General features: G+C 35.4%; 1 protein-coding gene across 1 annotated transcript; it reads right to left on the minus strand.

Moving 5' to 3' along the window:
- Positions 1–8,260: 8,260 nt before the first annotated feature.
- On the minus strand, positions 8,261–11,040 carry LOC149560799 (C4-beta,C20-epoxidase-like). The gene is made up of 2 exons (XM_089824821.1): positions 10,417–11,040; positions 8,261–9,020 (listed from the first exon to the last, which is right to left on the minus strand). Exons 1-2 carry the CDS (start codon positions 10,794–10,796, stop codon positions 8,423–8,425), a joined length of 978 nt encoding a protein of 325 aa, XP_089680947.1. The 5' UTR covers positions 10,797–11,040; the 3' UTR covers positions 8,261–8,422.
- Between the last annotated feature and the right edge of the window lie 1,086 nt (positions 11,041–12,126).

Below are 12,126 nucleotides of genomic sequence, written 5' to 3' on the forward strand. Positions count from 1 at the left end.
TATGGATCAAGGTACCCCAATAACCTAACAAGATCTTTAGTGCATGCAATTTTTGGGGTTTGGGAATCAAGTGATCCCCAATCTTCTTTTGAGGGTTGGGGACAATGAGATCCTTGATGCCTCGATATTTGAAGAGTTGCCATTTCTAAACTTTGAAATTTAAGGTTTTCTACAATGTAATCTCATAAAAAAAAATAATGATTTTGGGAGAATGAGATTTTGTAGGGGAGAAATTTAAGCAAATGCTATGAAACAACCCTTAACAAAAAAACCTAAAGAAAATAATAGGGAAGGGAAAACTGGGCAAAGCATACAATATGAAATAAAAAACATAAAACAAAGTGAAAAGAATCAACCTAAGCCAGAAGGGAGAAACCAAATGAAGACCAACTTTGAAGGATGATGAGGCACACACCATGACACTCTAGTCAAAGTGATACCTTCACAACCAGACATACATAGAGCTCAAGTTAACAAATAAAGAATTAGGGGTGAAGAGAATATCACAACTCTAGAGGGAATGCGATGTAAACAAATGAGGGTGGAACCCCCATTTTATAGTGCCTTGAAGTATGAAATCAACATCTTGCTCTTTAGATTGATAGAGTTCAGGGTGTTGGGATCATTACCAATAAGGGAGAAATTTGTACTACCCTAGTCTAAATGCCTAATATCTTTGTACTAGGACCCCCTAAAGGTGTGACACTTATTTCAAGAGGAGGGTCGGATGGAGAGGCATGACCCCTTCCATTTTTAGCTACCATGTTCAAACCATAAATTTGTAAAATTTTGAGTGGGAAGTTGTAAAGCTATTAGAGAGATCACTATATAATATAAATGTTATTTTATCTATATCATTAAATGTACCTATTGATATGAGTTTTATTATGTTTTATAATCCTTACAATTAAAATTTATTCAACACAAGTTTTACTTTTATTTTTATTATTTCCATTAAATTCTTGTCTTTTTTATTGAACCAATTTTATCAAGTTCAAGTCTCCATGGTCTTTGGATTATATAGATCCATGAGATTTATTATGCTATTATCTTGATTTATCTTAATATATTCCCTTTATTAGATCTCCACCAACATTTTCACTGGAAAGGGACATGTTTTAAGGGAGGAGGTGGTTAACTAGTTACAATATGTAAAATCAAATGAGATTAATATAAAGAGAATATCAAGAAAAGGTGGCCATTGACACTTCATAATTATAAACATATTGATAAGGCCGAACAAACATGTACTTAATTGTTATACCCCTAGAACCACCTTGAACAAATATCAAACTTGTTAGAGTAAAGGGTTAATTTAATTTAATTTATTAAATTACCTTTACTCCATTCTTAAGATTTCACTTTATGCACATGTATTTCCATTTAATAATTAAATATTAATTATTAAATATCATTTACCTCTTAGGGTTTTCCTTTTAGGTTTTACGATCTCCTTCTATAAGGATTGATCAATTGTAAATTTCATTCATTCTTTTAAGTATGATAATATATTCTTCGATATTTTCAGAGCCAAACCATTGCCTCTATTTTGTCTTTTCTTCTCAATGACAAGTCCCTGCATGTAGGTGTTCTTCAGATTTTGTGGATTAGTATTTCTCAAATCCTTCATGGTATTAGATTCGGATCTGTTGTAGGTTATTCCTATTTGGAGAAAAAGAGGAATGAGGGTTTGACATGTCAAACAGATCTAGTTGTTTTTAGGTTTTTTTAATGAAAATAGGCCAATCTCTAAATTTCAGAGCACTTTGAGGCCAAACAGACCTCATGATTGGATTTAGAGGACGTTAAAACCCCTATTTTTATATAAAATTTGTCAAATTTGGACAACATTGACTTGGGAGGCAATTTTTTTTGCATACTAGGGCTATACAACCTTAACACGCATTCCAAGAGGCAATTGCGACATTGTTTTTAAAAATTAAAAAAGCGGCTAGAAAAGTCGCTACAGTTTATTAAACTATGTGGCCATCTTTATCCATCACGGTGGTTAACTAACCGTGTGGGGGTTAGACTGTGCTGTTTGTGGTTAGTGAGAACATTGCCGACAATTAACAGACCACACTGCTCACCAACCACCATAGCTTGGCTGCTAATCTCACCGCCTCTGCCAACCCAGTTGCCTTTGTTTCGCTTACAGGCCACCACCGCCCAACTCCACCCAGCCCATGGTCACATGGGGTGCTTGTGGCTAAATTTTTTAAGCTCCTTCAATTTTTTTAGCATTTCAAATTTTTGATTGCACATCCAAAGGCCCTATCGATTTTTTTGCTCTTACTTGAGCATACGTTATCATTTCTTGGAAAACCAAATATCATCAAAAAATTGATTCTGAGACAAACATCATAGTGAAGGTATTTTTTGGATTTTTTTTCCAGTTTGGTACTTATTTTTTTGCTCGAAGTCAAATGATGCTTTCTATCTTCTAGGGGTATAACTTGCTCGTTTTAGCTTCCTTTTCTAATCCAAAAAAAGTGCCAAAAAGCTCTTGTCGAGCACTTTCTAGATTCTTTGTTATTTCACCAGTATTTTTTTCCATGTATTTGTGATACTCAACTAAAGCTTTTTTTCTCTTTTCTTGTATACACATTCCTTCTAGTAGCTGGGGTTTGGTTTTTTGCATTGTGGGGTGTGTTTTTTCAATTATTTTTGTTACAACATCAGTCTATTGAAAAAATTCAAACACTTTCTTAAAACAATGACCAAGACCTCTTCTTGTCTAGTTCTTCTAAACCCACATAACTATCATAGATGGAAATCTGCTATGCAATGACTTCTCTGTTCAAAGGGTTTGTGGTCTTGTTCAGATACAATGCATCCAGTTTTTCATAGTCAATATTAGACTTTACATCACAGGAATAAGATGGACAAGGCCATGGGTCTAATTTCTTTGAGTGTTTCAGACAACTTACAACTTTATCTTGATGAGTGCACCACTCCTCAAGAAATGCGAGACAAGTTCAAACACTTGTTTGGTACCATCAACAAGTTCATAGCCCTTCGGATTGAGGCAAAGCTTACTTCACTTGTACCAAATGTTTTTCCCTCTATTGAGGACTTTCTGATTAGGTTCAAACAACAAAGAACTTTGTTACACGGGTGTGAGAAAGTGAAGGGAGATAAGGAGTGCATCTATCTAGTTTTGTCAAAGCTTTGAGGAAACTTTTAGATTTTCTCTTATACCTTCCGTTCCACTATGGTTGCTCTATGTCCTAGATTTACCATGCCCACTTTTGAGGTTTTACATGATTGATTGACTAGAGAGAAATCCAAGCTTACATAGTTGGATACTCTCATACAATCAAAGACCCAAGCATTGGTTGCTTAGACATCTATAGGGAAGTCAAAGTAGAAACCAAAGCCCAAGTGAGATTCAATAGGTAGTGAGAGTTCCTCCAAGCCTACTCTTAAATTAGATTCTCAGAAATCCACTCTGAAGGGTAAATCTTCTTAGTATGGCGAGTCTTCCTCCAAGACTAAGAAGTTTACAGGTGATCCTTGCAGTTTTTGTGGCAATGAAGGACATCTAGTTTCCAGGTGTTGGAAACATCTTGAGGCTTTAGAGGAGGCCATGCAACAACATAGTATTGTTTCTCTGAAGCCACCACCTCCTCTTTTAGGGAAAGGACATTCTCTTTCTGCACGAACATTGTCTTCTTCATTTAGTTGGATTCTTGATTCATGTGTTTTCCACCATATGACACACTCACCTGATTTGGTTACCTCACTTTCTCAGAGTGTTACTATGCAAATTACTGTTGGTGACTTTGCACACCTTTTAGTTTTAGGTTCAGGCACTATCTCTTTCAAGGGTGGTTCAGTATAGGATGTTCTCTTGGTTTTGACCATTTCTATGAACCTCTTGTTTGTCTTTCAATTTTTCATTATGGCTCTAGTAAGACAATTGAGTTCTCACCACATGATGTGGTTATTCGAGACCTCTATGATCCTAACTTGGTTGTTGCTACTGGGAGTGTTGATCTTTAGTCTTACTTATATCAGTTTGATGGCTTTGAGAGCTTCGATTCTATAGGTGTTTCTCTTATTTCTCATGTAGATACAGTGAGCAAGCTTAGGCATGAGTGTTTTGGCCATGTCAACTACATATATCTACAATAGATGAGTTCAAAAGAGCTAGCGATTGGGCTACCTCAGATCTCTTTTACTAACGATGTTTGTCAAGTTTGTGCACTTGGAAAACATCACAAAGATCCATTTCTAATAGGTAGATCCACATGTGCTAAGGCACCATTGGAGTTGATACACAATGATCTTATGTCATTCCCCACTCCATCCTTTTTAGGTGCTCACTATGTTCTTACTTTCATAGACAACTTCACTAGATGCACCTAGGTGTACTTTTTGAAGTACAAGTCTGATGTCTTTGATTCATTTTGATTCTTTAAGACATTTGTGGAGAACCAATCTGGTCTTTCTGTTAGGTGTATATGCATTGACAATGGCAAGGAATATGTGAATCAATCTTTCAATTATTTTTGCACTGAGCATGGTTTACAACATCAGTTCATAGTTCCCCATACCCCTCAATAGAATGGGGTTGCACAGAGAAATAATAGGACATTACGAGAGATGGCCAATTGTATGATACAATCTCAAGCTATGAGTTCTTCATTTTGGGCTAAGGCTATCAATTGTGCCAACTATATTCAGAATCAGATGCCTCACTAGGAATTACAACATTTGACTCCTGAGGAGGCTTGGACTTATGCCAAGCCCGATGTTTCTACATTCCACATTTTTGGTAGTGAGGCTTGGGAATTTATTCCAAATGCTCAATGGAAAGCCATGGAGAGGACGAGCTGACCACTCATCTTTGTTGGATACTGTGAGGATGTGAAGGCGTAGATGTTGTTTGATCTTGATTCCAGAGATATCTTGTTTTGGCGAGATGTCTAGTTTGATGAGCGTTATCTTCAAATAGAGCCTCCATCACCAACTTTTTCCTCACTACTTAGTATTCCTCTACTCCTCCACATGATTATGTATCCTTTGAGGAAGATCTTGATATTGATCCCCCTTCTCCACCTCCACCATTTGTTCAACGAGTGCCCAAGTGGGCTCATGATACTCATATGCAACAGGACCTATGACAGGTGATCCTTCAGATTCTCATTGCACTCGTGATCAAACTTCTGGTACTAGACTATTGAGTCATGTCATTTTAGATGATCTGTAAAGTTTTTCATAGGTGACATGACACTTAGAGTGGGATAGGACTATGGATGAGGAGTACTCTTCTTTGATGAAGAACCACACATGTGATCTTTGTCCTCTTCTGAAAGGAAGAAAGTTGGTTTGGTGTCATTGGGTGTACCGTACCAAGTACGTTGCAGATGGTTCTATTGATAGGCTAAAAGAATGTCTTGTTGCAAAAAGATTTTCAGAGCTTAAGGGTATTTATTACTCTAAGACCTTTGCTCCTGTTGCCAAGATGAATTCTATTCGCCTTGTACTCTCTCTTGTAGCTTCTTAGGGATGGACAATTTTTCAGATGGATGTGAAGAGTGCCTTTTTGCATGAAGAACTACACGAGGATATCTATATGGAGTAGCCTCATGATTTTGTGTAGGACTCTTCTTTGATATGCAAGCTTCAGAGGTCTTTATATGGTCTCAAACAAGCCCCTCGAGCTTGGTATGAGAAGATGGATCCCTTCTTGCTTGCTTCACAATTCACTTGGTGTCATTCTGATCCTATAGTATAAATTCATCATCATGGGGCTAACATATTGATACTTGTGCTTTATGTAGATGAACTCATCATTTTAGGTAGCTCATCCACCGTGATTCAAAGTGTTTAATGAGCTTTGAGAGAGCAGTTTGAGATGAAAAACCTTGGACTTTTGCCGTATTTTTTGGGCCTGCAAGTTGTTTAGTCTTCGAATGGGATAGCCATACTCCAACATAAGTATGCTCTTAATATGCTTCATTGATTCAACATACTTGACTGCAAGTCTTCTCCCACACCTTTTCCACTAGGTGTTATTTTATCTACCACTTGCACTACTCCTAAAGTGGATTCCACTTTATACAAACAACTTGTGCGTAGTTTTTTGTACTTGACACACACACATCCTGATATTTCCTTTGCGGTTGGACTTGTCTCTAGATTCTCACACGATCCACATAAGATTCATTGGCCAGCTTCCAAATGTATCTTGAGGTACATCCAAGATATTACATGCTATGGTATTCACTACACATCAGGGGATCCTTATATTGTTGGTTATACATACTCATATTAGGCTGGTGATATTGATGATCACAAGTCTACTTCTGGATTTGTTTTCTATCTTGTTTGTGGTCCTATCACATGGTCTTGCAAGAAGTAACATTCTCACACATTATCATCCATAGAGGCAAAGTACATGACAATTGTACTAGCTAGTCAGGAGGTTTCATGGCTTCAACAGTTGATGACGGAGTTTGGAGTTCCTCCTAATAGTTCCAACTTTCTTTGGTGTAACAATTAGAGTGCTTCCAACTTTCTTTGATGTGACAATTATAGTGCTATACAAATTGCCCACAATCCAGTTGAGCATCAGAGGACCAAGCACATTGAGCTTCACATGCACTTCATCATGCATCTGATTCAAGATGACTCTCTTAGATTTGAGTACCACTACTAAGTAGGTTGCAAACATCTTCATTAAACTTTTTGCATCCTTGTGGTATGTTCAGCTATGTTTTATCCTTGGGGTGAAGGTAGTAGTCCTTGAGGGGGCCTCAGTGATGAGTCCTCCTTTCCTTCTTTTCTTTCTTTTTAGCTTCTTCTCTCTTTTTGGAGTAGGGTTTTTCCCACGTGGTTTTCCCTATTTCTCTATTTCATAAATATTTGATTGTAATTGAGTACTTCATCAGGATTTGTTTGCCGAGACCCAAGTTTGCTTTCAACATTGTAGTTTCCTTGCTTTTTCTTGCATTGCTTGTAGCTACATTGTTGCTCATCTTAAGGGGGGTGTTAGAGCAAAGGGCTAATTTAATTTAATTTATTAAATTACCTTTACTCTCTTGTTAAGATTTCACTTTATGTACATGCATTTCCATTTAATAATAAAATATTAATTATTAAATGTCATTAACCTCTTAGAGTTTCCCTTTTAGGTTCTATGATCTCTTTCTATAAGGATTGATCAATTGTAAATTTCATTCATTCTTTTCAGTCTGATAATAATTTATATTTTTCCATATTTTCAGAGCCAAACCCTTGCATCTTCTTTGTCTTTTCTTCTATGTGACAGGTTCTTGCATGCAGGTGTTCTTTGAGTTTTGTGGATTTGTATTGCTCAAATCCTTTGAAACCTATACTTAATTGTTATATCCCTAGAACCACCTTGAACAAAGTTGAGATGTTACTAAATCAAAGTGGACATAAAAGAATCAGTGCACACAAAATATTAGATGCGAAGGTGAGGAGATTGTGTTAGCTAAAAGTCATTATCTCATCCTCTACAAAGAATGTATTTGATATTTCATTTAAATTTATTTTTACTTGTTTAATATTCAAATAGGTTTGCATAGATAAAAGTAAATAATCTTAGCTACAGTGTGTGGTACAAAAACCTTTTCTTTTTTGGATAGAAATGTTACTAATTAAAAAATTATACTAATATTTTCATACATATTAGATTTAAGAATGAATTTGTTTTATAGATGATAGAAGTGGACTTTTGATGTGCTTTTATTCTCTCACATGAAATAGTGTTAAAAGTAAAACATTTTATAAAAGTTTAAATACATTTGAATAATTAAATGATGGAAAAATATAAATTAATTTTTATTCTATTTAGATAAACAATGTGAAATGTAAATTTATTTTATAAGCTTCTTATTTGAGAGGTGGAGTTCAAGTCTACTCGAACTTAATAATTAATCTTAACTATGGCCTCTTATCAATTGAAAAAATATATACCCATTTTATAATTATTCATCATTAATAATTTGTGAGAATCTTCATGATTAATTAGATATTAATTGGATATGTAGTACACTTATGCTGATTATTATTATTATTATTAAATGTGGGAATTCGTTTGCAAAATCTTTTGGATAACTCTCCACACCACTCTCATGGTAACAATTTCTATTCATTACTGTCATCTCGTAGAACTTCCCAACTTCTGTGCTGACTGTTTTTTCCGGAAAAAGGCTAACTTAAAAACTAAAAACTTTAGATGGACGTTTCCAGAAGTGGAAGTGGAAGACAAAAGGAGAGCCATTAATGACCAACAAAATAAAGGTAGCATAGTTATTATAAGATGACAGAAAGTAGAGTTTTTTTTTGTACTTTTTGGCTTTTTGTTTTTTCTAGGTATATGTTATTTCATAACCAGATGAATGAGTAACATACATAAGTTGTTCTATCATCCATTTCATTGTAAGGTTCAGGCATTCAAAATGCGTGCAAAGTTATCAAGGTACTTTTCTTCAGGCTCCGTTGAGAAACTCTGCTCATTCATTAACCTCAACCGCTTCTTGGGATGCCAGAAGTGTGCATAATCTGCATAAAGAAAGGGCTTGTAAAGCCGAGGATGATCATTGTCCACCATCTGAGGAGGTGCATCTATGAGGGTTTCATCTGAGAAGAAATAAAAGAATGGCACTGACACACGTGAACAACCCTCACATACCACTCTGTGTGTTACATTGTGAATCCTCCCATTACTCCATGCTCTAAATGAATCACCCATGAAAACCACGAGACTGTTCTTCAGAGGTTTCACATCTACCCATTTCCCTGATTTGCTTTCAACCTTGAGCCCCCCTATGTTATCTTGGTACATTACCACTATAAAATTTTGGTCAGTGTGAATTGTAGATCCTCCTTTTTCATGGGGAGGAGGACAATAGTAGTTCATCCTCAGGTGACCCACAAATTGAAATGAGGAATAGTACTCGCTTAGCCCATAGCTTCTCAGGATCAATTTGATGATATTGATTGTCAGCTCTTCAACACCACGGGTGTAAGATTCTATGATTTTGCTGCGAGGAAATCACATTATAATCAAAGTGGGTTCCATCTTTTCACAAAAAACATCATCAGATTTTACAGCCACAAAAATAATTCAAATTGAGTTCTACCTTTCCACCAAAAAATACGTCAATTATAGCTACAGAATTAATATCTTCAATTTGGGTTCCATCTTTCCATAAAAATTTCATCAGATTTACAGCAACAGAATTAATATCTTCAATTTGGTTTCCATCTTTCCACAAAAAAATTCATCAGATTTACGGCAACAGAACTAATATCTTCAAAATTGGGTCCTATCCATCCACAAAAATTTCATGTTTTAAAACAACAGCAATAAATCTTAAACCTTGGTCTTATTTTTCCACAAAAACATCATCAGATCTTACAGCAACATAAATAAATCTTAAAACTGGGTTCTATTTTACCACAAAAATATCATCAGATCTTACAGCAACAGAAATAATATCTTCAAATTGGGCTCTGCATTTTCACAAAAAATCAGATCTTACAGTAACAGAACTAATATCTTCAAGTTGGGTTCCATCTTTCCACAAAATATTCACAGCAAAAGAACTAATATGTTCAAATTGGGATCTCTCTCCACAAACAAATTATCAGATTTAAAATTTACAGCAACAGAAATAAAATCTTCTCGACTGTTACAGAGAAGAAAGGTTTTCTAAATCTCTTTCCCAAACTCATTCTAGAGTGTTGGGTAATAGGTCAATTTGTGCGAGGCCCTGATTTATCTTGGCACAACCCAACTTTCTCTTCTCTTTATAGTTTTGGCAGCATTGCCGCCATTAGACTGGTTTGGTGTGATCCATTGTTCATCGTATCTGTTTCGTTTGTCTTTTGATCTTGTTGAAAAGTTTTTCTTCATGACTTCTACCATCAACTATGTAAGTATATTTCTTCAATTTGTGCAAGGCCTGAAATCGGCTATAAGAGCGACCCAGCTTTATCTATAGTTTTGGCAGTATGACTACAGTTGAATGTCTCGCTCTTTTTAGTCTAGTTGAGTGGTTTGGTCTATTTCACTGCTCATGGTACATCCTTCTCTGTCTCCTGATTATCCTATATAAGATATAGTGCATACTTCTTCTACGTTACAGATCAGCAAAACAAAACAAGACGAGAGAACAAGGCAGAACAAGAGTACTACCCATTTCATATTATACAGGGTTCAAACCCTTTTGAAACCCCCTTTTCGATATCAGAAACAAACTTCAAGAAGTGAAAAAACTAAATTGATGGATGCTGTAAGGAAAGACCTCTACAATTATTTCTCAATTTTCTTTATCAACTACCACATTTAGGGCTGCTTCATCAAAATTCTCACAAAATAATCTCCTATAATTGATAGTTCAAAAAGAAAAGGGTAAATTTACTAAATGCAAGTACCAGACTTCTGGATTTCCCTGAGGCCAGAGGTGCCCGGAAAATTTCTTGATTGCAGTGGGATCTGGTGCTCCGGGGACACCGATGCCCTCGTAAAAGAGCAGCCCAGCTAAGTCGGCCATATAGCTGACATTCCATCCCTCTGAACCGTGTTTCTGTTTGGTCTCTTTGGGAAGTGCAAAGATTTGTCGAGCAACTGAATCCATCTGATGAATAATCTCTTCCTTGATCCCATGATTCACAACCAGAAAACATCCCCATTCTTCACAAGCTCTCCTCACTTCAGCAAAAGTGCTTTCTGTGTCATGATCATGGAGGCCATTGCTTAGCAGAGAAAGGTCAAGGATAGGTACTTGTTCTTCATCATTTATCTCACGAGACATGGTGGAGATGGAAACAGAAAGATTAGATGGCAATGGAGATTATAAGGAAGCTTTTTCTGCAAGGGTATGAGTTCGACCGAATGGTTCATGGCCTCTTAATCATAAAAAAATGTCTCTTGAAGTTGCAAAACAATTCACCTAAAACTGCAAGTTCTTAACAACTCAGAAATTCCCTATATCTTGAAAGCTGCAGTAATATTTAAAACTCAAATTTCTATAAAGACTCAAATTCCCATACTCGAATAATTGAAGTATGGGATACTATATTATTAACGCTGGTCGGTACCTTGGATGAGCATTTTGGAATTTGTATAATTTAGGCTGTGCAGCATTAGTGTCTTAGATTTTTATAAGGTATGTTTTCTACTAAATTGTTTTTCGGGCACAATTTCGGTCAGTCTTATAATCAGCCAGACTTAATCAGCAAGACTTGACCCGTGGTGACCTCTTTAAGAACTTTTCAACTTCACAATTAGACCCGGCCCATTAACATCCTATAATTTTGAAGTATAGAGATTTGAGTTTACATTATTTTGCAGCTTCTAAGATAGAGATTTTAGAATATTTTAGAAGATTGAAGTTTAAATTGTTTTGTAACTCTACATATATAGAGATATTTGCAAGTCGTGGGAATGGATAAACTTCTTAGTAATAAAAAATATTTAAACATAGTTAATTGAATGTCTATTGGTATATGAAGGCTTTCAAATAGTTTAAGACTTGTATCTATAATATTTAATTCTTTTAGCTTTTCTATAGTATGTATGTTATGGTATATTCTTGTAACAACTAGCACATTTGATATTAATGTGTTTTTGATATCTATTAACACCTATAGATTGTGGTTATATAAGAAAAAATGCCATTGTTGCCATTGTTTTATTCATATTTTATATCAAAAACATTTTATTCTAGAATACAATAAAGATTATAAAATTGACATATTTTGCCAACAATATTGTGGTATTATCTTGTAATAATGTTTTGAATGAAATGGAGAATTCTGCCACTCAGTGCAAAACTGGCCCTCTTGGGGATGGAATACAATTCTAGGACAAACTTAATGTAAAAGAAAATGGGGCAAATGGTAAGAATACTTGAATAATCTAATAGTACACATTAATAAAAAATTGATTTAATACACCCAACTTCCTATCATTAGATGATTTACAATTGATCATCTAACATTAAATGATAACAATACTCTAACAACAAATCCCTTCCTATTTCTGCAAAATTTGCAACTAACCAACTAACAATAACCACTCTAACAATACAAATTCATCTTGAGTGAAATTGAAAATAGTAGCGAATTCTCTAATGTCCAACA

This window comes from Cupressus sempervirens, chromosome 4, assembly GCF_028749045.1.
Source record: "Cupressus sempervirens isolate cs-2001-9-10 chromosome 4, ASM2874904v1, whole genome shotgun sequence".
NCBI lineage: Eukaryota > Viridiplantae > Streptophyta > Pinopsida > Cupressales > Cupressaceae > Cupressus > Cupressus sempervirens.

Coding starts and splice junctions, on each gene's coding strand:
- LOC149560799 (XM_089824821.1), bottom strand. CDS start 10,796: ATGTCTCGTGAGATAAATGATGAAGAACAAGTACCTATCCTTGACCTT. Junction 9,021..10,416: donor CAGGGAAATCCAGAAGTCTG/GTACTTGCATTT, acceptor ATTTCCTCGCAG/CAAAATCATAGAATCTTACA.